At 37.8% G+C, this 27,733-nt stretch overlaps 1 protein-coding gene across 1 annotated transcript in view; it reads left to right on the top strand.

The window, feature by feature from the left end:
- Nucleotides 1-729: 729 nt before the first annotated feature.
- The window catches only part of LOC121320679 (E3 ubiquitin-protein ligase SH3RF3-like), a 136,270-nt gene continuing 109,266 nt past the window's right edge, over nt 730-27,733 (top strand). The window contains exon 1 of the mRNA XM_041259237.1: nt 730-1,631. Coding sequence (XP_041115171.1) covers nt 1,269-1,631 — 363 coding nt within the window. The 5' untranslated portion in view covers nt 730-1,268. The remainder of the gene's footprint in view (nt 1,632-27,733) is intronic.

Here is a 27,733-nt window from a genome sequence, read left to right as displayed (position 1 = left end):
TTGTCAATATGCCCCAGCTATGTCAGTAGCGTACCAAAAAGAACAGGTACTGTATTATTCTTAAGAGATAGAAAGTTAGAGAGCTTCATCCGATTAGCATCTTGCAGTGTTTTTGGGCTGATGAAAATAACACATTTCTTATTTAAAACAAGTTAATGCAATTTAATGCAAATGAGTGCAAAACGTAATAAATGATAAAACTCAGGTAAGCAAAGAACAAAACCAAAAAACCCAATATTTATAATAATAATAATAATAATAACTAATAATTAATATTATATTATTATTAATATAATAAATTATACAATGTTTCCCAACAGTCGTGGCATAAGAAATCTTTAAAAGTATAGCCAGTCCAGATATTATGAAATATTATACTTACACAAAAAAAAAAAAGGAACATTTCTATTGACCAACTGGTAGATGCTTTTAAAAATTGTGTAACACAAGTCTGAGACTGGCAAACCGTTTCTACACCAAAAGGAAAATTGTTGTGTGTGTGTGTGTGTGTGTGTGTATATATATATATATATATATATATATATATATATATATATATATATATATATATATGTATGTAGTTCTAAAACAATACTTAAAAAATACGATTTCACAAAAAAATATATTACATGTATCTTTTTTCCCCCCAGATGTCGCTTCCTAGCCAGTGGGTGTGTGTGTGTGTGTGTGAATTGACTTCCAGTATTGTAGCATGATAAGTGAGAATGAAAGCCGAGGCTGAGGCAGATCCGTTCAGTTACACGGCAATGAAGGAGCAGCACACCATTATTTCACGTTCAGGATTGATTACGCTTAAGACTAGAGCCAGAGAGTGAGCTGGAGAGCCACTGGGCTGCTTTGCACAATCGTTCTAATCAGCAGCAAAAGCAGCACACGAACAACTAGCATAAACATTGTCTAATTATAGCGGTGATGGTGTACTCGTTCGCTTTATTAAGGTATGAACAACACTTATAAAATGAGCACGCATTGGAATGTTGCTCGATAGTTTTAAGCAGTGGAATGGATTTCAAAGGAGAATAGTGAGCACTTCTTCAGATAATCCTACATGCTCACTTCGTTTATTCTGATGCACAGTTTCATATAGATTGCCGTGCGTGCAGACGTTGCTGTGAGGGTCTTTGACCTCTCTCATTGTACAGCTGAAGCTCATACTGAAGTTCTCGCCAGTATGGTGCATGTTGGTTTTAATGTATCGTACGTGGAACTAAAAAACGCCGTTACCATTGTGATTATTATTCAGTAAAATGGACGAGTCGTCCCTCTTGGATTTGCTCGAGTGCTCTGTATGCCTGGAACGGCTGGACACGACCGCCAAGGTGCTGCCTTGTCAGCACACCTTCTGCCGCCGCTGCCTGGAAAACATCCTGAGCTCCCGCAACGAGTTGCGATGCCCGGAGTGCCGAATACTGGTGGACTGTGGCGTGGACGAGCTGCCTGCTAACATCCTACTGGTGAGACTGCTGGACGGTATTAAGCAGAGACCCAGGAACGGAGGGAGACTGTCACTTACAGGGGCTTCCCTGGGATGCGCAGCCGGTATCTCAGCCTCCCCTCCCGAGACAGCCACCCGTGACCTACCGACAGCCATACGCAGTTCCCCGGTCAAGGTTTGTTAACTTTTTATTCCATGAAACTGTTTTGGCGAATGGGTTCTTTCAAGCTGTAGGCGTTGTGCTCTGTCCTGCAATTCTAAATCGCCTCATGTTGTTTTCATTATATCTTTAGGGGTGTATTTCTATTTTGTCAAATAATGCGCTTATGCTGGAGTACTGTTGATGAATTGGCCAGCAGGATTTTTTTTGTGTACCACCTTGCTAATTGTGTTTCCTTGGTCCTACAGTTTTGTAACAAAATTGCTATGAACCGCCTTTATTGTGCTATGGCATCATTCCTCCCAGACACGTAGTGCTGATCTGAACAGTCAATTGCCTGAAAAGAGCGCTAATTATGTGAGCTCTGTACTGTATAAGGAGTGTAAACTCATTGGTTGAAATGTCATTAGTGGTTAAAAATTAGTAATGGTTGTTTTCAGAAGGGTGCAAGAAACAAGGCTGTTCTTGTTTTTGTTTGTATGCCCTATCTCAAGCGTGTTTATTCGGTTTAGTAGTTTTAAACGTTGTACAGAAAACACCCATACAAATCTGGTATTTTCACCATGCATCATTTAGCTACTAGTACTTGAAAAACATACCCAAATTGTGGGGAAGTGTTTCTTTCATTTGTGGTGATGATACAAAAACACATATTGTACCTCATGTGTCTCTGTGTGGGGGTGGCCTAGATAAATAGCTCTCATTTTAAGGACTTCAAGTTTCAAGGGCTTTCCATCAAAAATAATTGTTGACCTAAATCACTCACATACAAGGTGGAATAACCCCATTTGGTCAACCCGAGCAGGACAGCTAATTCCACAATGTAATGCATTTAACTGTCATTCACCACTGATTCCTTTTTAAATGTAATCATTTGCACTATTTGTTCTCAAATACTCTTACCACCTTTTACATAGAGACCTACTGTACAATATGTTGTCTTGAAAGCTTGTATGTTTTCAACGTAATCCAATAAAAGGTATCAATGTGCTTCAATTTTGTTCATCACTGGACCAATACAGATTACATGAAAACCCATCACCCATCATGCATTACACCCTCAACTTACAGCTATGACCAAACTACAAAATGATATCGCAAAAGTCTAACAGAATCCATAGGAGTAGTATAGTATTTCATGTTAGATTTTTAAATGTCACATTCTTCAGTGTGTCAGTTTTTCGTTGTCAATGGAAAACTACAAAGCGTTATGCAATTCCATATGTTAACGTAACATTATTCAGCAGGTTTCATTTAAGTTCATGAAGCAAATTTAGTTAATTCTATAGGGTGATGCAAAACTTTTGGCCGTAGCTGTACTGCTGCACTGTGTTGTTCTTTTCAGTACGGAGATGTCCGGTAATTGCTTGTTTTAGCCTTTTGTATGACCGTATCTTTTAACTCTCAGATTCCTAGCGTCATGACAGTGAAAGAAAGTGTCAACTAATCTGCTTCTGTAAATGGGGGGGGGTATTAGGGAGGCAGGTTATAATCCTGCTGAGGACTGCTGACTCAGTTGATTGTTAAGTGGCCTTCAGAAGCACTGCTTCCTCATCTGCATCAAACAATGATGAGGTCTGTTGGACTGTAACTTCAAGCACACCCTCTTGTCAGATTGAAATGCATTAGTGTTCTGTGACGGGCAACTGTACACACGTATCCCCTATGATTGTCCTAACTATTTAAGACTTGCTTATCATTATTGCACAGCTGTTTGAGGTGTGTCAGCTGTGAATCACACTTTGTAACATTCAGATTAAGTATATGTAAAGCTGTTTATTAATCATATAATGGACGTTTGAGTAGTTTTTTTTTTTTTTTTTTTTTTTTTGGTTTTATTGTTAGTGTTTTTAAAAAGTCTATTTTCTGATTTAAGTTTGGGCACCAAAACTTTTCTAAGCTGTCAGTGTAGAATAGTTTCATCAATGTCAAACTTTGAAAAAACTTTCTTCTAATGCCTCACAAGTCAGATCTTAGTGAATATTGCCCCCTCTTATGTACTCAGATAAGGATAAGTGCTGTACAATATCAGTTAGGCCATATGTCTTGGTAAAACATGACCCTTAAAATGTGCAATATGGTCTTGAAACAGGTTATTATGGCAATATCAAAACAAAGGCCTAGGGCAGTACCTATAGAGGAGAAGAGGATGTGGCCAGCAGGTTAAGACCAGTAGCCAGTGGCAAAATGCCAATTACATCAGAATAGGTCGCACACTGTACTAATTGCCAAGACTTATTGGGAAAAGGGAATGATACTGCTGGTGTCATTATTGAAAAAAAAAAAAAAAAAAAAAACATTTAAAAGATGAATGCTGCTTTTGTTATATGCATTGTATTCTGACCTTGTAATTGATACTGAAAGACCAAAGAATATCACCCAAGGGCTTCCTTTTTTTGTTAAAAACCAAACCCTTTTAAAGTGCACCTCCTTTTTAAACCTGCAGAGATGGGTGTGTAATAAAGATGCCAGCACTTGGTATTTTTTTTGTACTTTGGCAAGCACTCTCCTATGGGCTTATGCATTTTGAATTACATAACAGGGTTTTGTGAGTGTCAAAGACTTTTTAGAAGTGGCTTATGAGGGAAAGGCTTTAATGAATCATTTGTCGCATGAAAGACTTGTATTGAAATAATCTGGACATTTTAAACTAACAAAAAAAATATAAAAAAAAATGAATTGGAGGGGATTTAAACATCTGCAAACTTTTTTTTTTGTTCTGGAAAATAAATAGATATTTTGTGAAAGGGATTGTCATTCAGTGCATGTCTGTTTTTTCTTGAAATGGTATGATCTAGGAGAAATGAAACATTCTGAAGGGACAGGCCTCCAGATGCCACATGAACATAATTATTTCTAACTTTTACTACAGCACCGCAGGGCTGGTTTGGATTATAGCCCGTGCATGACTGCATTTTGACATGATTGGTGGAGATCAGTAAAAAATGTACGCGTTATCACATGGCAGACAGCCTTTTGTATCTGTTTTAATTTTATTTATGAATTAATGGCACATGTCAGGTATCCCTGCACAGAGGATAATTACAAATTGATTACATTTCAACCAGAGCTGTTTTTCAGGTGGTAGCCATAGACACAATGGAGTCCAACTTAATGCTTTTAACCCCTTATGTACTGTAACTCAGTGATCGTAACAAAGTTTAGTAAAGCTCATATAAGCATGGCAAGTCATAGATAAGCACAGTAAAATATTTGGTTAACTATGATCATTAAGAACATACGAACATAAGAACATAAGAAAGTTTACAAACGAGAGGAGGCCATTCGGCCCATCTTGCTCGTTTGGTTGTTAGTAGCTTATTGATCCCAAAATCTCATCAAGCAGCTTCTTGAAGGATCCTAGGGTGTCAGCTTCAACAACATTACTGGGGAGTTGATTCCAGACCCTCACAATTCTCTGTGTAAAAAAGTGCCTCCTATTTTCTGTTCTGAATACCCCTTTGTCTAAACTCCATTTGTGACCCCTGGTCCTTGTTTCTTTTTTCAGGCTGAAAAAGTCCCTTGGGTCGACACTGTCAATACCGTTTAGAATTTTGAATGCTTGAATTAGGTCGCCACGTAGTCTTCTTTGTTCAAGACTGAACAGATTCAATTCTTTTAGCCTGTCTGCATATGACATGCCTTTTAAGCCCGGAATAATTCTGGTCGCTCTTCTTTGCACTCTTTCTAGAGCAGCAATATCTTTTTTATAGCGAGGAGACCAGAACTGCACACAATATTCAAGATGAGGTCTTACTAGTGCACTGTACAGTTTTAACATTACTTCCCTTGATTTAAATTCAACACTTTTCACAATGTATCCGAGCATCTTGTTAGCCTTTTTTATAGCTTCCCCACATTGTCTAGATGAAGACATTTCTGAGTCAACAAAAACTCCTAGGTCTTTTTCATAGATTCCTTCTCCAATTTCAGTATCTCCCATATGATATTTATAATGTACATTTTTATTTCCTGCGTGCAGTACCTTACACTTTTCTCTATTAAATGTCATTTTCCATGTGTCTGCCCAGTTCTGAATCTTGTCTGGATCATTTTGAATGACCTTTGCTGCTGCAACAGTGTTTGCCACTCCTCCTACTTTTGTGTCGTCTGCAAATTTAACAAGTTTGCTTACTATACCAGAATCTAAATCATTAATGTAGATTAGGAATAGCAGAGGACCTAATACTGATCCCTGTGGTACACCACTGGTTACCACACTCCATTCTGAGGTTTTTCCTCTAATCAGTACTTTCTGTTTTCTACATGTTAACCACTCCCTAATCCATGTACATGTGTTTCCTTGAATCCCAACTGCGTTGCCCCACTCCAAGTTCTAAAGGGAATTTAAGAGCGCTGAAACAAGAATCCACCAGCATACGAGCAGTGTCTTTGACTCAATTGAGGCACTTCAACATCTAAAATCTAATCAATTAAGTTGAGAATAAAGAAACTACCTGAATTTAATTCAATTGAGTGTTTTTATCCACTGTACCATAGTGTTTTATTTGGAAGGCAGATTGCTGTTTGGTATTGCAGTATTTGGAAGTATAGGTTACATCTAGAAAGCGAATTGCCACTTGCTGCAATAACCTGTATAAATAACTGAGTAATCTGTACATGTGTGGCCTAGAGATTAGCACAGAAGAGAAGCAGGTGACCGAAAATGTAACATGTTGACAGCCTGGGAGAAGATTGAAGATGCAAACTGATTTACTATGTTGGAACCACAAATATGTATTTCTACAGTCATGGATGTTTCATAGGACAGGCACCTTTAGCAATGTTTGTTTCAGGGCTGCTGGGATACAGTGGACTAGCGTTACCCCTGATTGCGGTAAAAATCTACAAATTTCACCAGGCATGTAGTGCAGTCATCTGGGAGGAAGCGACCGGTGGACTGTTTCTGAGAGAGTATCAGCAATGCTCTAATCAATAGGCCTCTTCAGCCATAAAATGTATGTATCCAATGAAATTATTTCAAGAAACAAGATAATTATAAAATCATTATTCACATGCACACCACCTACAGAAATGATATACAGAGAATAATGCATGGGGTTGTGTTTGATATGTAAGCAATAAGGCATGGCAGGGTGTGTGATATACTCTTCAACCGCTCGGGGCGTGATGATATTAGAGTATATCACACACCCTAAAAAGCCTTATTACGCTTAGAAAATGGGTTAACTTAACTAAATTGGAAGAAAAAAAATAGCAAAGAAAAAAATAGTTCCATAGAGCATTTTTTTTTTAAATAAAACCAAAAATACATTAATAAAAAAATAAATAAAACAATTCGTAAATGTTCAATTGAACATTGTCATTGAAAGCGCAGTTTTTCTTTATTTGATTCGTTACACTTCTTGTAATACTTGGTTGTTCATTACATTTTAAAGTAAAATATTACTGCCCATTTTCATCATGACACAGAACAAATGAGTTTGCCTTTAAATCACACATACCCTTCCTCGAGCTGCAGCAGCATCAGGTGACAGTGCTGTTTTTTTGTTTTTTTTTGTTTTGTTTTTTTTTGGAATCATACTTTGTTATCCGGGGTGACAAGAGGTATCCATACCAGATTTGTGCTACCGCTTCACTGTGGCTAGAATGACATTATTTGCATTATGGAATGCCCGGTTACTTATCAAACTGACTTTTCAGTTTATGGCTGGACAACTACTGGGCTTGTGTTAAGAAACCATTTAAAACAATGCAGGACGATGTGGAGAGAGAGGCATGACAGGAATTGTCGAGATGCATTTATGAACATTCTGCATCAGATCAAACAGCTGTGCAGGGTATGGGACTGATGGCAGCAGGCAGGGAGGAGATGCAGCTGACCAGAGAAGAACAGACATAGACTGAAGGCAGTGGCAACAAAACATCCATTTAACCACCAAAGTCTCTTTTTAGAGCGACCCAAATCTTTAAAAAAGGTGAAAGTATAAACTATTTATTTTAGATGATAGCAGTGATTAAACATTCACAAGTATTTTCATCATCAAGAGAGAGGGACAATGAGTTCATAGTTTGTCAGTGCTGCTGGTCAGACTGACACCCGATCCTAGCATAGCAGTATGCTGACATTCAGGAGCCAGACTGCAGAAGCAAGACTATCTGCTTGGTGCTTCCTCCTGGGACAGTCTAATGAACCACATGACTTGGCAGCAGAGCTGAGCTGCTGAGGGCAGAGGTGTGGGCAATGAGAAAAATGCCCTTTTTGGCATGCGTGTTGTCTTTCTTGGAGTTATGAAGGCTGTTTGTCCTTGAGTGTAGTAGAACTTGAAATTGAGAACCACAGCATCGTAGGATGGAATGCATTTGCTAAAGTGTCTTGAGTGTCTTACATTGATACAGTTTATGGCAAAGCAGGTTAACCACTTGACTGCCATGGAATGTACCGGGTACCACTTTAGGTGTTATTCAGAAATAAATGTTGGTGTAAAAGAAATCAATTAACTTTTAGACCTTAAAGGAAAAAAATATAACAGGTGGCAGTCAAGAGGTTAAATCATCCTACTCTTTGTATGAAAAGCTTGGGAATAATACCCCCAGGAGCACCGCAATTCGGTTTAAAATGAAATATCTGCATTATGCACAGAGCACCGTGGACAACAGTATTTTATATGTTGTTAAAAGTAAACAGTATTCTCTAACACTTTCATTTATAAATAGTTTTTGCCTGGTAACTGAGTCTTTGCTAAGGAGTGTTATATAATCACAGTGCTTTTGTGACCCCAACCATTTCTCCCGTGGACATTCACCCCCACTAATACACATGAAAGTAAAAAGCAATAGGAAGGGTAAAGGGTTCATTCATCTTTATTCAACTCTGCAACACTAATTAATTTCCTCTCAGTAGAAGGGTAATAAGTACACTCTTGCCATGGTGGATAAAATATGCGCTGGTATCTTTAATTATAGAGGATTAGACTTTTATTAGTAATTTAGTGCCTTATTGGTTTTGAAGTAAAGTTCAGTGAGATTATCACAGCCTCAGCTTCTTAATGGTGTAATGTGATAGATTGCATTTCATACTGAAGCATCCAGTACTTAAGCCAACCCATCATACTGCACCAGCAAAACCAAACCGACACAATTAAATCACTGCTCCAGAGCTATGTCATGTTTGTATAGCTGTGTAACAGCTCTTGTGGTGAAATGTATAAATTCCAGATATCATCATTATCCCCTTTTGGGGGTGCATATACATGGAGAAAGGGATATAGTGGAGGTAACTGTTTTACATATATCTACAGAGCCACTTACCCAGTTGTGATAAAAACAAGTACATGCTCAAGCTACTGTGGTGTCCATCCATCCGTCTGTATAAGCATACAGAACCGCTGATGTAGGTCATGGCTGTTGAATTCAGTACAGTAGTAATCAACACACACTGAGCATGCTATATATGCTAAACTTATCACTGCTTTTTGAATGACTGTGACAGGATAGCAGCAGGAAAGAGACTCTGAGGCAAAGAAGCTGCAGTTTAATAGCTAAATAACACAAACAAAGGGGCACAAGGGCCAAAATAAAGATTTAACAAAACACAAAACATGATGTCAGGGTGGTCATTCGTCTTCACTGAACACAGACAGAATATACAAACACAGCAACTCCACAGATTTCAAAATATATATGCTCCCAATTAGCAACAACAGTTCTATTAAGGAGTAGCCACATTCTCACATGTTTTTGGCAGGGACAGGAATTAATCCTATCCCTGCCAACCACCACCAAAAGCCAAACAAAACACCACGGTATTTACAGGCAGAACTCTTGACTCTGCCACAATGACATTATCGATTTACTGACCACCTTAGAAGAGAAATGTTTCTGAGAGCAATGTAGATTATGAGAGGGTCCATTTACAGTATGTAAAGAGCAGTGTGGGTTCAATACGTAACACCTTCCTTTCATTCAGCAGCAGTTTACCATTCAGTTGATGTGATGGGAACATTTTATTAACATTACAGTATGTGTTCACTGGTTGTTGAATTCAGTAAGTACAGCAGTAATCAACACACACTTTCTTAATGTTCTTTCTACCACATTCTTGACATTCTTGACAGTCTTTCTGGTTAGATGTTACGGTCCTGGAATATTCCGATTTATAATTTTTCACTTGCTTGGTCTTGTTTGTTTTGGTCATTGGGCTGTAATTCCTGAATCCAGAAAAAAAGAATGTAACACAGTAATCGCTGAAAGGGGATGGGGAGGATTAAAAAAAGTCCATTAAAATTGCATTTGAAGTTGCATACTCTTAAATAACATTCAGCAAGAAAACCTTGATTAATTAAAAAAAGGGGGGCCTAATTAGAAAGTTAGCAGTTGCTGTAACCAAACTTTGCCTTATTTCAGCTTAATGAATGGATGCGCTATCCTATTCAAAGAGGATGCATTGTCTCCTGCTGCTTGTGATGCTTTTGATATTGTGAAGTGTTATGCAGTATTCATAAGTGGAATATGTATTCTGCCCTTAAACACGCAGGTAGTTGTTTTCATGTGGCTGCAAATAATCAAAATCAATTCAATTCTCGCTAAAAATGGCAGTCAGCTTAATTTATTATCTAATAAATTATTAACAATTATTAAAGCTGTAACAATGTGAGGTTAGCACCAAACATGTCATTGTCATAGCTGCTTCTGTTAATTACTTTATAGCTATTGTTTGCCAAGCTCTTGTCTTCCGAAAACATTTTGTTATGTTATACTATCCACACAACAATAACTCTGTGCTGCCTTCACAACATTAGCTAAAGAGTCACCTCAGTATTTTTTTTTAATTCAATATGCCCATTAATGGAGAACAGAAACATGTGATACACTGTTTTAAGAATATATATAAAATGACATGGGGAAAAAAAATCCTGCATTACTGTCCAACTCGAGCCGTATATTTTGCATGTATGTACAGCATGTGTGTGTGTATTATTTTTTATTACTAACATTCTCATTATCATGTTCATTATCATTTGAACCTGTGTTAAATGACAGCATACATGTTAACCTACCCACATGCATATTAGGGGCCCAGGCCTTCACACTGAAAAAACAAATGAGAAATAATTTAAAAAAAGCACAGTAAAAAAACAGAGGAAGAAGGAAGTTGTGGTGTGGGGGATATCTTCTTTTCAAAGATCTTTCTGTTTGCTGGCCCTTCTGCCTCTGATAAATGATAGCAGCAGATGGGGATTACACTGTGTCAGATAAAGGCTGTGGTAAATACGGAGACCTAATAAGAGACGTGGTTTAATAGGAGAGAAAATCCAGAGAGAGGGTAATCCATGTCAATGACCTGTAGCACAGGCTTATATTTGTAGGATTAAAGGTGATTGTGCTTTTGTGTCTGTCCAAAAGAAAGGGTTGAAAATTATTTTTTGCACCACCAGATTGTGTACAAACAACACTAGCCTGCCGTATCTGCTAAACCAGAAAGAGACTGTGTTTGATTGCAGCAATCTGTTCTTCTGCTTTGCACAGGATTAAACTTTCTTTTATTCGTAGGTTTTGGTTTTAGAATGTCCCTTACAAATTTAAAAGTCCTTACAGTTATTGGTTTGCAGAGTCATTGAAAAAAAAAAAAAAAAAAAAAAAAAAAAAAAAAATATATATATATATATATATATATATACACACACACACACACACACACACACACACACACAAAGAATAATTTGATAAGGTCTCTGTGACAGGGTGCAGCCTGTCTGTACTTTTTGTGGTGTTTAGAGTGGATGTGAGTCTGCTGTGTGGATCTGAGTGAATGAGTTTGTGTGAGGAATGTGTGAAAGGTGTTGCAGCTGATGAGGTGCGAATTGCCCAGTTAGCTGCAGCACCTGTAAAAGGGAGTGGTTGGGAGTGTTAGGGGGTGAGTGTTTGTAAGACTGAGAAGACCTGTGTGTGTGTGTGTGTGTGTGTGTGTGTGTGGGTGTGGGTGTGGGTGTTGTGGGTGCCTGTGTGGGTGTGGCGGTGTGGAGGTTGGTTGAGGAGAGAGTGAGAGTGAGAGAGAGTGTGAGTGAGTTTATTTTGTGTTTAGAATTTATTGTTAACAGTGTTTTGTGTTTGTTCTGTTTATTTGGCCATTGTGCTTTTTTTGTTTGGTAATTATTATTTAATTAAAAGTATTTTATTTGCTGCACCTTCTGTCACGGAGTCTCCTCACTTTGGCTATCCTGTCAGTCTCCCATCTCCCCACCTAATATATATATATATATCGATATATATATATATATATTATTATATATATATAGATATATATATATAATATATATTAATAGGTGGGGAGATCTACCGAGACCTCATCAAATTATTCTTTGTATAATTTTTTTTTTGTTTTATAAGAAATAGAAATATAAGGTCGAATGGTGTCATGCATTCATTCAAATCAAACGGGCAATATTAGATTGATAAAAAGGATTCTGAGGGAGACGAAGTTATTCATACATTTCATGCACGAAATATATGAATGTCATTTTAATAATGTTTTTAAATCTAAATTTCCCTATTTTTATGTATACTTTAAGGATATGAACAACAGCCAATATTAATACCAACTCCTTAAAATGCATAAATATTTGTTGTCAATAAATCAAGATGTGGGGATGAAACACCATTCATTACAATAGCATCCAGCGAGAGAAGGCTGTAGAGAGTAGCTGGGGCAAGCAGTTAGAAATGTCATGAAGAGCTGAATGGAAAGAGAACGCCTCTTTGTTGTCTGGTATTTAGTATCATCCAGACAAGCGCAGACAATCATGATCACCTGATACTGGATCAGCAGAGCCTAGACATAGAATGAGTGCTACATAAAGAAACTAAATAGAAACAACTCAAATACAATGGCGTTTGAAGCTGCTACGCTAATGGGCACCAGCATGTTACATGAGTTCTGTAGTTTGGAGAAATCTTATGATTTAATTAATGATGACTGATCAAGAAGAGGTTAAGAACACAGGATATGATATGTGCTGTGTAGTACCGTCCTCTTAAAAATGGAACACAAATAATGCATTTCTATGTTTTTATTACTTGCAGACAGGCACACAAAATGATGTTATTGTAGTGTGAATGAAATATGAGAATATTGTTGTGTGAATTATACCGTACTAACTCTTAGCCTGTCTGTAGAACTTGATGACAAACTTAACATCAAGCGGTAGGACTCCATTAATAAACCTGATCCTGATTGTTTTGTGATTTGGAAACATCTGGATACCAGACTTCCATGGGTTTTCTAATCGATGATTACATGTAACCAAAAATAATGGATGGAAAATTCTCAAGATCTTATCAGTCTTATTTACTAAACTTAGATCTGCATTGTATTTTTTGGGCAGCAGGTGGAAGCCTCAAAGTGATATAACCCATTGCACACAGGTAGAATCCAAACAGTTTCATGCAGTGGCACCAAGCACCATATCAACAGAGTGTAATAGTCACCTGCATTGAAGATTTATAGTTTGACTCGAGTGGCAGTTTGCCGCTTTAAGCTGTTCAATTTTAAATAAAATCTACTATCCAAAACTGTGGCAGCTATCAATGGACTGTAGTAATCCAAATAATGAACAGGAAACCCATTATTTTCCTTGGCAGAAACATTGCACATGAGAACATCAAAAGCAGCCACCTACCTAGCAGTGCGGCACAATGGAATAGCACAAAGAAAAATGTATTTCAAAAGCTGGAAGAAGACATCTTTTTCAAATATATATTACTTTGTGCTATTCCATCGGAATACATGCTTCGAGTTAGGGGTGCTAGATTCTGTTTAATTTGTTAAAAGTTTAAACTTTTAAAAAATATATAGTTTAAATGCTTAACATAAAATAAAAACGTTTTGAGATTGTGCTATTACTTATTTTTAAATAAATATCTTTCTTTAAATTACCACATCTATGTCTATAAATAGATCTTCTGATTTTTGGCGTTTTTCTACTTTCTACTATCCTTACAAAATGCAATTGATACCTGTTAACTGAAAAACGTGTTAATAGTAAAATTGATTTAATTTACAGGTTTTATCTGTAAAACAACTAAATTGGCTTTTAAATGTTACTGTTTCATTTAAATGCAGAAGTGATTCATCTTTATTAATGTAAATACAGTTTACATTTTTCATTATAGCTTTAATAAAGATTACTCACTTATCAACATGTTGCCATCTCATTTGTATGTTCTACTTGTAAATTAAAAATGAAGGCTTGGCTTATTTAAAAGCCCATTAAGTTTAACAATTTTTTTTTTTTTTAAGTCAAAGCTGTATATATAAATACGTGTATAAAAACAGTGGTGATATGAAAATATAATAGCATCGGGGGTACGATAATGGTCTGCTTTGATTAGAGGGCGAGCATTAATTGCATTATACATCTAATTATTCAAACAGTGCTAAAACCTCTAATCTATCCAAAAAAAAAAAAAAACATCAACATGACATTCTCTAATCTGTCTCAACTAAATACATGCACTTGTTTAATCTGCACTAGTCTCCTCCACTAGTGAAAATGGTTGCATGTCATTTGCAATGATCTCAATAATCAACTGTGTTATGTTTTCAGCCCAAGTTTTATCGCATTTCCTAGCACTACTAGCAGTCCTCCCTGCTAGATCCAGTACCAGTAGTATACTTTATTTTCATATGTTTTAACATTGTTCCTGTACTGCCGCTGTAACTAAGCTCTGCAGAGCACAGTCTACATTTTACCTTTTGTCTCTCTTTTTTATCGCAATACGTCCAGACAAGGTTGTGCTTATTTTGAGCTCCCAATGACATTTCTAGTCATGTCACGACATTGCAAAAGCATGCTGGCCATTGGGAAGTGAACGATGATGCCATGTGATAGAGGTAGGAAGTAGACAACAAAAAAACCTCTTGAGTAGCTGTTATTTGCAGACACCCTCTTTTACTTGATATTTGACCTGCACATTTTTTACAACGTTTAAACGATTAAGCATAATTATAAAATGTTTGACACTTTAGTAAGGTTTAAACGTTTAAACTCTAAACATTTAACACCCCTACTTAAATTCTCATTTGATGAACTCTGCTGGTCTGCAGTTTGTGCAGTTAGATTCCAGAGATTTTTCCTGTTTTACTGTATTGAGCTAAAACGGAAATATTTAATTTGCCTTCAGTATTATGAGTTCAGCTGTTTGTGTTTTATATACTTTCTCTATGTAAAAAAATGTGTGAATGAACCCTTATTACTAGATTATTTGTCCTAGATTACTTGTCCCGTACTACAGTATTTCTGTTATTTACTTATTATTATTACTTTTATTAGTTTTCTTTTTGAAATTATTATCATCGATATTATTTTCAACCCCCACTCCTTCTGTATTCATCATGACCTCCAAGCTTGCACCTCCACATTCTGGTAATCATTTAATTTACCTAATTTATAACCAGTACAAACACTTAAAGGGTTGTGTATATAACATATTTGTAATATTTTAATAGAATGACAGTTTATCGGGTCATACCCATAATTCTAAATGTACACCATATACTATGTAAGTAATATGCTCAAACTAATGTACAGATGTTTTGGTTTGTTCAACTACCCGAGACATCTGGTTTACCCCAGTACTGTGTGAAGCTATAGCCTGGAGTATGTTTTATTACATTTAGGAAAGGCTTATTTGTTTATGTTTTTGTTTTTTTACAGCAAGAAGCAATGCTAATAAAATGGAGATTTAGGGACCCAGTATCCCAGCCCAGTTAAACTTGTATAAACCTCCAGTTCCATCTACCAGTAGGATGATACAAAGTTAGGCATTGGTACTGTAGACCAGCAAGGGAATGAAAACTGAATTAGTAAATTGGTATCACAAAAGCATTTGACTTAATTTATTGACGCAGTAATGTTTAGTTAATATGGATGTGAACAAAAGCATAGCCTTAGCAGCCCTTTGGGAAGAGCAATACCGTAGATAGCTCTATGGAAAGCCAGTTTCCAGTAACCCAGCAGAATACAGAGATGCTGACAGCGAGAGAGGCCCTACAGTATCTCTCTAACAATTTGTGCTGAGAAACTGCAGGCGGAAATACTTGTTTTCGGAAGTCTGTTTCCTTTCTTCATCCCTGCTTGGAACTGGCAACGTTTCAGTGGGACCTAGATAGGAATTAAGGAGCTTGGTCATTAAACAAAAAAAGTCATTAAACAAAAAAAAAAAAAAGTGAAATAGCAAAGAGGTGCCAGTGTATAGAAGTATATCATAGGAAATTCCTGTTTTCTAACATGCTGGTTGTGTAGAGCGGTTTCAACTTACAACAGGATATTTGTGTTTTCTGTCTCATTGACAAAAGTGTAGGCCTAAATTTATGCATACTTTATTGTTAAAATGAGTAATAATAAAATTTTACAAATTAAATTGCTCCGATATCCTTTATTGAAGTTAACAGTAGGATTGTGTTGTTTGTAGGTATTTTCTATGTTTTTCTTTTATATCGTACAATTACTACAGTGTTCAAATAAGCCGGTTTCTACATAAACAAGAAAAGCCTGCGTGTTTCAGATTATGATTTCCTACCATTTCATTTTGCAACCACAAAATAAATAAATAAATAGAAAGAAAAACATTTTGGTTACAATTAGTCATTTGGGCCTTTCATTGGTCCCTGTTTTAAAATAAAAGCACTATACAATAAAATATTTCTGTATAATTTTCTTCCTTTTGGCAATTACCTTCACAGTGAATCTGAATCATTTCCTAGGTTCCACTAGACTGTTCAGTCTGTCTAGCCAAGTTTAATGCAGTCATGTCAATGTGATTTCTCTCCAGCCTTTGAGCTGAGCTGTGTATGGCCTAGGACTGTTATGTTGATCAGAGTAAAGTACCGCAAGTGACCATTTGATCTAGAAAGTTATTCTTTGAATTGAGTAAAAACGGAAAGGTGCAGAGTTGTAATGCTTTTCTATTAAACGGATGGCACCTAGCTCTTTATTTACTAACAGAACCATAAAGTTGTCAGCAGGTCTGGCCAGATATACCCCAGATGTTACCTTATTTCATCTAAAACTGCAATTTATATGATCCTTTGTTCTACTTTATTTTTTGTTTGTTTGTTTTGTTTTTTTTATAACTGACAAGGAAGTAACGTTCCCATTAGAATGGGAGAATAATTATTTTTCTTCAGCTATGAAACAACACTTTTATGATTAACATAGTCCCTAGAATTCTGGATCTGTACTTTATTTTTTTCAGTGTTAGCCTACCTTTTTATATTGCTATTTATTTTCAGGTATAATTTAATTCTGCCTGCTATTAGTGGTGGTTCTTGGCCCAAATTCAGATCTTGAATTTGTAATGCTGTGGAAAGGTGCCTTAAAATACATCTTGTTTGAATTAGAATTATTATTGTTATTTTTTTGCATAGAAGGTACTGTATATGCTGTATAACCTATTTCCACACTTATTAAATACTGTGGGCTAGATTCTCAAATTTATTTACTCCAAATCAGCAGTATAGCATATTATAACTAAATTGTTTCTTTGCGGTTTTATAACATTATTTGGTGGGTGTGACAGGGTGCTCGTGTCACGGGTGAGGGTAACTGCTGTTTAAGCAATAGAGAGACCATGGAGGTGGAGCTGAAAATGCCAGCACAGGTGCGCAGGATTTATTCACAGACAAAACGAAAGTAAACAAAGGTGGTTATGTGACATTACCGGCTATGGTAACGCACAGAGGACACATACAGCAAGCTGTACAAAAAGGCAAAATAAACACAGTACAAAAACTACAAATAAAAGGTGCCACTGAGGGTGAGCGCTAGCCTTATAAACGAGGCATCCCGCTCCAGGAACCGGCTACACTACGTAACCCTCGCTATACATTACATGGGATCACTAGCCCCTAAACTAACCTACTGATGAGCTGGTATTCGTAGGATGACTCCTGCGGCTCCATACGGCCTTGGCTGGGCATTGCCTTCACAAGCACCGCTTGCAGTTTCACAGTTGCGTAGCAGTCGTTCCTGCAGAGCAGACCCTCTCCACACGCAGCTCCCCTCTGGCATGACGTTGCAGTCACCACGAGCCATCTACACCGGATGATTTTATGCTGACTCACCCGCAGTCGAGACAAGCCCATCTGCTGATTGAGGACTGGCACAGCCAATCACTCGCTGCCCTTCCTCTCGACCAAACGTAGCAGGCAGCATGTCTCAACTGAGCGCCTGTCTGTAAACAATAATTTAAATCAAACAAATGAACCCCAAAGACGCGCAGTACACCCATTTCCAGATACAAATGATACCAGCACTAATTCCCCATTGTGCAGGGCAATCGCCCTGCCGCAGTGGGTTTTTACTTTCTAAAGAAAATGTGCTAATGAAGATTTGGAGTAAATCTAGCCCTATCTATGCAACATTTCTGTCTTTCTGTGGAAGGCTGCAGCAGATTGTCATTATTCTGTATTTGAAAACAGATGTAGTAACGGCTGTTTGAATATAAAAGAAGACTCATCAAACTCTAAGAGACCCCCACACCATCTGCCTCTAGATTACAGTGTTTAGACTATTAGTAAGGTGAATGGATGAAAAGGTCCAGGGGTTTATTTACTAATGAGTGCTAATGCACTGCCTTGAGCAGGACTGTAGGTTTTTGCCAGAGGAATTATCTTTCCTCTTAACACTGACCATTGAACTTCTCACAGCTACTGCTGCTTGAAGCCTTTACAACTGTGGGTACTATATTTCCAGAGAGTATTTGTTAGTGCTTGTCACTTAGTGAGTTTGTTATTAATTATTCATTTGGCATGCAATTAGCATTAAACAGCATTGTTTTTGTCTTTTTCGTATTATATTCAGTGTGATGCTACATAGTAAGCTTATTGCAAACAGTTTATCGATTCTTCACAGCATTCCATAGACAAATTGGCATTAGTCCAGACCAATTTATTTATTTTTTTAACTACAGTGATTTCAGCCTCTTTATTTGTGTGTAGTTCAATATCATTATCAAAAGATTTTATGACTTGTCCGTATCTTTAAACACTCCATCAAACTTTTACACTTTTAATATTTGTAACCCAGCACGTTAAGGTTGAAAAGTACCATTATTCGGATACATTAATAAAAGGATAGTTCTGAGTTCTGTTCCTCTAAACTTGTAATTGCTATTATTACTAATTTGCCTGGCACTTCTTTTGTGTCTCTTGTTATGCAGATTGATATTATTATTTTTTTTTTTTATCTTTATCCCTTCTGCTATTCATATTACGGTCTGCTTCCACAGTTGTGTCATTAGGTTTCAATGATTACTTTAAGCACTGCTTAGATTATGAAGAGCTCTGAAGTGGACACTGAAGTGCTCCAGGGGTCACCCTACACAGACTGGAGTAAGCGTTATTGAGGCACCAAGCTTCCCAGAAAGACGACTCACAGTGTGGGCATAGAATAGCACAGTGTGATGGATTTACACAGAGGGCAAGGACTGAGATTGGTCGAGCAAGGCTCTGTTTACAGTCTAGTCATAATGCAGTGTATCAGACTGGGAAAATAAGTCCTCCACATTGATTTTCCTTTTAGGAAAAAGAGATCGCAGACTCCTGCAGTATTGTTAACAGATTGGCAAATGATTGTGAGCATCAGCCACGGTTTTATGTCATACTGCCTAGCCCTGTGGCGACAGCTTTGACATTGCCAGCTACATAAGAAACCCACAGTGACAATTAATGCCAATGTAGAAATGAGCCAACATTTATAAGAAGTTTGTTGTGTCATGCAGCTTCAGTATGGCATTATCTCCCAAAGCTATTGAAAGTCAGTTTTGATGAATTAATTAATGTTTGATATTCATCAAACCATTCTAAGCTGCGGTTGTTTACAGATATTTAATGAAAGCCAAACTTTATATATAGCATCAGACTTATTATAAACACAAATTAAATCATTGTGATTGAGGCCTGAGTGTCTGTTTGTTGCAGTAACAACAAAGAAACAGTACAGTACATTGATGAAGGAACTAGCCAAACATTTGTCTGCAAGGCTTGGTTTCTTATAGTTTTGACCTTATGTTTTGAGTGAGCGCATTGAAGTGTTAGATGTTTTTATTGTTAAAAGCAAACACAATATAAATATAAAAGAAAAGAAATGGATAAATAGACTAGATACCATGATGCCTGAAAGTTTAAATAGAAAGAAACAGTAGACCATTACATCATTAGCTATATAGTGAATGAGATCACAAAGACAGATTTAAAGTTAAATAAATGTGTGGTTACTATGGCAATAAAAGCTTATAAATATCTCCATTTTTGTTTTCAAATACACTTTTCCTTGACAAAGGTATGTTAAAACATACCGAAACGTTGGGAAGTTGGCTCTTATGGAATCAAAAATGCACTTATTGTAATACAAATGTAGACTGAGAGCATAAAAAGAGATAGGATACAGTTAGTTATTAGCACTTTTGCATGTTTAAAAACAGCCATGTTTAATCCTCCTCGTGTCCCTGCTTTGAGGGCCTTATTGTTTCTGCATTCTTCAGAGGAACCACTGGTGTTGCATTTGACATGTTTGTTCTCTTTACAGTCAGATCGCCAGTGATTTGCTACATGCCATGTAAACATATTCCCACACTTGCAAGTTTTGATGGGTATTTAAAGTGGTGTCAGAGTCAATAAATACAATCCCATTGTCTAACTGATGGAGGTCTGCCAAGATGTATCCCTCATGAATTGAATGTAGCCTCTGGCTTTCCCAGAAAAATACTAACACTAGATCTCCATGTCATGATGTAGTTATACTGTATACAGTGCTCCCTTGGTTATAACGTGCCTTGGATATAACACTCCTATAGGATGTCCCCCAATTCCCTATACTAGTGATTCATGCAATATTTCTATAGTAAATACAGTACTGGTGGTGTTCAAACAGTAAACAACTTCTCAACTTCAGTTTCTGTCTCTCCCTTTTGATACAGTATTTGAACTGAAGAAAAGCTGCACTGGCACTTTATAACACAGACATCTTGGGGTGCCCGAGTGGCGCATCCAGTAAAGGCGCTCTGCATAGAGTGCAGGTTGTACCCTATAGCCTGAAGTTTGCTGGATCAAGTCCAAGTTATGCCATCGCCGATCATGGCCAGGCGTTCCCAGGGGGCAGTGCACAATTGGCCAAGCGCCACCTGGGTAGGTCAGCAGGGTAATCCTGGGTTGACCGCACACCAGCGACTCCTGTGGCCAATAAGGCGCCTGCCGGTCTGCTGTAAAAGCCACTCAGGTCTGTGTTGTCCTCCAGCACTATGGATCTGGTGGCTTTGTGGTAGACCTGCAGCTCGAAAAAAGATGGCTTGACAGGACACGTTTTGGAGGACACGTGTGTCTGCCGCCATTTCTCAAGTCAGAGTTGCAGCAGGGAACCAGGATAAAAATAATAATTGGGCATTCCAAACAGGGGAGAAAACCAGGGTAAAAATCAATGGCAACAACCAAATAAATAAAATAAAAAAGAATTAAGCATTCATTTTATAACTAAATAAATATTAGGACTATTACATGGTTATCTTTCCTAATGTATTTTCCTTTCGCTTTGAGAGGAGCTGCTACTTTCTCCGGGAGACGAGACGCTTCAGCTTCGCTTCAGCACCGCTCCGGCAGCCGAACCTGGGGCGAGCCCATTCCTTGTTCCTCTCTCCCAACCCGATCTCCTTCTTGCACTTGGTTTGCTTGTCTGTCGCTTTGAACTGAACTCCTGACCGCCATTTAGCTAAGCTATTTAATGTTTAAAAACTGCTAATTAAAATAATCCACTAGTGGGAATGTTACCTTTTATTTATTTTTTTGTAAAAAATAAAGCATTGATTACATGGTGCTTTATGCATGGTTAATTCACGGAAACTTACATTTTTGCTTCACTATATATACATTATAGAGAGGGAGTTATTTTATTTTGTATTTTAATCCAATGTGTGTTGTTATGTGTCCTTCGGTGCCCCCCACCCCTTCCCCCATTTATAACGCTCATATTGTGTGTCCCCCAAGGCCTGCGATATAGCGAGGGAGCACTGTATACAGTAAAATTATACTGTGTGGTATTTGGATACCGGTTTTTATAGGGATTTGTGTCTTGAGGATATGGATTGCTAATATAGAATAGTAATAGATTTTTATAGAACATTCTATGAAAGGCATCCATATAGAAAAGAGCAAGAAACAGACCCCTTTTAATTTTTATGGTATTCCAGTATCAAATTGTTTTACATACAGGTTTTCAAACTCCTAAGGAATGTCTTAAGTTTTGCATAGTGAGATTCTCAAAAGTACAGTAGTCAGTCCCAGAGTACAGTAGCTCACTTGGTGAAGGTCCTGCCATGTAATGTTCAGGGTGAGTCACACAGTCTGGAGTGCAGATATTGGCTGGGGATCACAATGGAAAAATGAATACACAAAGTACCAGTGCATGGCGGATTTGCAAGTAACACTTTTACTCATCTTTAAAAAAAAAAAAAAAAAAAAAAGATTTAAGTACCTTTGGAGCAATGGTGGTTTAAAGCATTTATTGAGAACATAACATGATTTTGCATAATGCAAATATTTATTTTATGTTCTTTACTTTTCAGTCATTTGATACAGTGTTCCTGAGACAGACTGGCTCTTGCCAGATCAATTAAAAAATATGCAAGCTGTTGGTTTGTAAGCAGGTGGGGGCTGTTTTCTGTCAAAGCACCAGTAACAATTGAATTGGCTTCAAAGAGCCTGAAATTGGAAGCCCAAACTGTGCAATCTCTGCAAGTTTTCTCATTAGTGGCACTTGAGTGGGAAAAGTGCCACTATAGAACCTTTTCCACAGTCCCTATTATGTATCTGATTCACTAGTCTGATAGCAAAAACCCATCACAGTAATGAAACATCTGTTGTTTTTAGGCAGAACAAGGCTATCGCCGTGGGGCTGTACTATCGGTAATCTGGAGCTGCGACAGCTTTGGTATAGCTTCCCATTCGGTAATGGTTGTCATTCCACTTGAAAGGGAACGTTAGGTTATTACCATAACCCTGGTTCCCTGAAAAGAATGACAACCATTGCCCTTCGAGGTCATGCCCCCAGCTGACATTCGATTTCGAAAATGACGATATGCTACTGTGAGGACGTCCCTCTTCAGCAGGGGACGGGAGGGACTTCCCCCTCACAGCAGGGCCCTGATAGGGCAGGTTTTTATATATGTGCTCAGTGGTTGACGGGTCAGAGAGGCTCTTCTCATTCGGTAATGGTTGTCATTCTTTTCAGGGAACCAAGGGTATGGTAATTACGTTTCCAGCCCCCCTAATGGGAAAGAACAGCTGTAGAATCGTCTCCGTGGCAGCCAAGGAAGAAGCTATTAACTTTATCGAATGTATTTCTGTGAACAGCTCTAGGTAGTTTTGGATCAGAAAATTGTAGCAAACTTTCCATCTGTTTCTGTTCTTTTGATGTAGTGTGTCCAAGTGCTTTGAGTTTGCTGCTGGGAGCTCATATTTTGCTATCAAAACACACACTGGCTTTGATCCTTGTATGTCTGTGTCACAAAGACGGCTGTAGTGGGTGACGTCAGACCAGAAACCAGGAACCAGGAAATGCACAACAGAGAGGTGGAGTTTTGGGGAAGCTGAGCGCTTGCTTGTGCTCAGCATTTAATAAATTAACAGAACAGTAAATAAAAAGGTTGTAACAAACACAAACACAGGACACGGCACATTCGCCAAATTAAAGAGACAAACAAAATGGACTACACAGACAAACACGGTGAGCTTCTATTTTAACTATTATTACTATTATTATTATTACAATTACCTCCATCTCCAATCCCGTTCTCCACTCACCAAACACACAACCCCGAGTGAGTGAAAACATGCAGCTTTTATGCAGCTGTACCGAGACTCGATTGCTAATCGTGCGGTACAACTGCACGTGAGTTAATAAAGTGCAATTCCCTGTGCTCACATATTACATTTTATTTGCACGTGAAGTGCTGTGCAATCCTCGTGCCTAAATACAAATATACATTTTAAACACTTGTGCTACACAGACCCATTTATATCCCATGTACCAATAACTATACACCAACATTAACACACAACATACAACACAAAATACACACAGGGGCGGGCACTTTGCCACAGTCTGTCAGAGTGAAGATTAACTGATGGTCCTCAGTGGTACATCCTTTGTACCACCACGCTGATGTATTTTCTGGACCAAGCACTCGCCATTTGTTTGTTTGTGTCACTTTAGTTTTAACAAAGGCTTACACAGACCACCTGCAGTAAACTAAACTGGACTGTTTACTGTTAGACACAAAGGCAAAGAAGCAGCAGCTGACAAAGTTGGGGCTTACAATACAAACAAAACTAGCTACCACAGAAAATCACACCAGTATGATAAAGCAATCTTCAATTGCGCATGTTTCGCTCCCCCACCATTATGAATCTGAATATACATGTTCAGATTGTTGTGTGGTTGTGACAAGGTTGCTGAGTGGATACAAGTGCAGAGGTGATTTAGTGCAGGAATAACACAGACAAAAACTGTAGTCCGGTTTGGAAAAGGGCTTTTATTTTTAATTCAGGTCTGGTGACCAAACAATAAACCCCGGCAATACACACCAGTGTGTAATGCGTGGAGGTAATAATAACAGGTTACAGCCCAAATAATAAACACACATTATCTGCCCCACAATAATACTGTACACAGTCACCAGTCCTGGATGCGTGCACTAGTGCTTGTGGTGGGTGATAACAGGTTATTTTTGTGACTGGTTGTGGCAATGTTGCCAGCCCCTGTGTGTATTTTGTGTTGTATGTTACGTGTTGTGTGTTACTGTTGGTGTATAGTTATGGGTACACGGGATATAAACGGGTCTGTGTAACAGGAGTGTTTAAAATGTATATTTATATTTAGGCACGAGGATTGCACAGCACTTCACGTGCAAGTAAAATGTAATAATATGTGAGCACGGGGAATTGCACTTTATTAATTCATGTGCAGTTGTACCTCTACTCCAATTGAATGATTGATTAGCAATCGAGTCTCGGTACAGCTGCATAAAAGCCGCATGTTTTCACTCACTCGGATTGTGTGTTTGTTGAGTGGAGAACGGGATTGGAGACAGAGGTAAATGTAATAGATAATAATAGAAGCTCACTGTGTTTTGTTTGTATAGTCCGTTTTGTTTGTCTTTTTGTTTTGGCTACTAGTGCCGTGTCCTGCATCTTTTTTGTCTTACAACCTTTTATTTTCTATCTCTCTGTTGATTATTAAATGCTGAGTGAGACCAATCGCTCAGCTTCACCAAACTCCACCTCTGTTGTTTATTTCCTGGTTCCTGGTTTCTGGTCTGGCGTCACCCACTGCAGCCATCTTTGTGACACTGGTGTAGTGGTATTCCAGCTTTGTGCTGGCCGTCTGGTGGTTTACTAACAAGCACAAACAAACAAAACACTCACAAATACAATTGTAGTTTTCACTGGGGTCGCTCACGGTCCTTCTAGTCTCTAATGAAAACCAAGCGAAGGAATAGATTGCGATTCTCCATCCCCTTTTATGCTGTCATGCATGACCCTTGATAAACGAGTGCAGCTGTCTTTACAATCTGCAGCTGCTACGTCGTTTCCCTTCCGGGCCAATACGTTCTTGCAATGGAGTCTCGCCTTCTTCCAGACTGACTGACTTCCCGACCCTGGGAAAGAACTGTCAGGCCAGCCCGTCCAAAGAACACTCTTTTCATTGCTTAGCGCCCTCACAGGTACAATTCATTGTATTTCTGTCACAGTGGTACTATATCAGCAGGTGTGGGTTAAAGGGGCTGGCACAAATCCATAGTTGCTGTAATTAAACAAGTATTCCTCTTGTGTAATTTGACACTGTACTGTTAACATCTCTGTTGCAATCAAGCAATGCCTGGATAGTTAGGTATTGTAAAGCGTACAGAATTGGAGTGTACCATCTGCTTACTTGCAATAAGGTGCTACTTGCGATGTCACTTATATTTCACTTAACGGAATTCATCCATGATGGAAGTACAGGCTTTAGGTTTTCATCTGGTTACATTAATATTATTTTCACAGACTCTAAATTATAAATCTTTCTCTTCTTGCCTTCTTTAGGAATTGACTTTATTTAGTTTACTCTGTGTCAATGCATGGCTCCACCAAATTCTGATGAATGCAATCAGCACTCTAACTAAAGCCCCTAAGAGGGACCATTGATTGGGTTAATGAGCTTTAACATGCATTAACCTGAACTGCAGCAGTACCACTTGTCCAGTAAACTTCAGATAATAGATTGCAGATGAAAGTAATTACATTGACAATCAAAGTAATTAGGTGGCCAGTGGACCTGACCGATTAAGCAGTACAGGGCATAAACTTGGGATCAAATTGTGATCTTTGTTAAAAGGTACTGGGCTACTATGCCTATAAATATGCAACTTCAGCTGAAATCTTTTATAATTGACTATACTTTTTGGAATAAGCAGGACTGGCAGCTGAAGCAGGGTACACTGCACAATGTGTATCACACCCTGCTTAACCCCCTCCAGCGCTACTCTGCTGAGGAGATAGTCAACATTTGCGTGGGAGTTACATCATTGAGTAGCATACTAATTGGACTCCACAGTTGCCCCTTACGTAAGTAGGTGCTTACTGTATGTAGAAAACATTTGAAATACAGGTATCCATTTACTCTAATGAAACAAAGTACTCTTTTAGACACCTTTGAAATGGGGAATTATAATTTAAAAGTCTGAAAAAACATCCCGGTTCGGTGCCTGTCGTTTCTGTTACCCTGCTATTTACTTTGTAATTTATGAATGTGGGTAGCTAGAGAGCTTTACAAGCATTTGTGGTGTGCAGTTTGCACGCTATTTAATGACACGGCACCCAGCACCAACACTATTAGTGTTCTATAATGAAATGTAGATGTTGAGTGCATTCAAGTGTTGAAACCTCTGTCAAGAAATGCTGTGCATCAATGTTCCAGTGAATTTAACGTCCTTGTCATGAGATCAATAAGCAATTTTATACAAATAGGTGGAGGACATCGCTTTTTAAAACTGTGTCAAAATGTAAAACAACAGTCTTTACATTTGAAGTGGCACTCTGTCAAGCCTCAAGCAATTTTAAAGTGGATTTCATAATGGAAAATTAGGTCCTTGAAACAACTAAACAGACAAGTTATTAACCCCCCCCCAACATACTTTTGCACTTTTAGAGCTTTGTTGAGAGAAAAAATAAAATATTGAAATCACAAATCACGCTTTTATGTGTTTAAAAAAAACAAACGATTATTTTAGTATCAATTTTCATTATTGAAGGCTTCTTGTAACTTTGATGTCAAGACAAACAGTTACTAAGATGCTGTCTTCATTTGCTGAACTAATAAGCCTGAAGTAATTATTTAGTTGACCACAATGAGTAACATTTTCACTTAAGGCGTTGTAAGGCACGACACAAAGTATACTGGTATATGAAGACCAGTATATCCCTGTTTACTGTGGATAATAAATAACTGTAACTCCGTGGAGCCAAGCAAAATGACTGTGGCTATCCAGTTTTAATGATTGGACTGCATTGTTTTTTTTTTTTTTTTTTTTATAAACGCAGATCTGAAAGGAAAGCTGTTGCAGAGAAGGTGAAATAAAGGCCCTGGAGCTTGTTGTTAATATGTATGCTACTGATTCTGTTCAGATAAGATTAATGAGTGAGTTGTGTTGTCTGAGTAGTACATCAGTTGCTTTTGTGCGATAGATTTGTCAACACTTTTTTGCACAGACATTAAAAGTAATTTTAGGATTATACACTCTGATTATTAAGTCATGACCTGAATACGTGCTTCATGATTTGTATAATGGTGAGTAAAATAGAGAAAACATCCACAGAAAAAGGATGGCAATTTTAAAAAAAATGTAGTAGTAGAGGCTCCAAACAATTACATTCCAAAAGTAGACTGTGAACAGGATGGCAGACCAGAAATGCAGACCCCAAACAATGATGAATGGCGGTGAATCTGAGACGCTACGCCGTCCAGTGTTTTATTGTAAAACAATAATAACAAACAAAAGATTTAAACAAAACAAACGACTGAAAATAAAGGGCGCGTGGGCAAAAGTAAATAGACAGACAAACA

The sequence above is a fragment of the Polyodon spathula genome, chromosome 9, assembly GCF_017654505.1.
Source record: "Polyodon spathula isolate WHYD16114869_AA chromosome 9, ASM1765450v1, whole genome shotgun sequence".
NCBI classification, from domain to species: Eukaryota; Metazoa; Chordata; class Actinopteri; order Acipenseriformes; family Polyodontidae; genus Polyodon; species Polyodon spathula.
The sequence above is the reverse complement of the archived record's forward strand: the minus strand, read 5'-3'. Positions and strand labels throughout refer to the sequence as shown.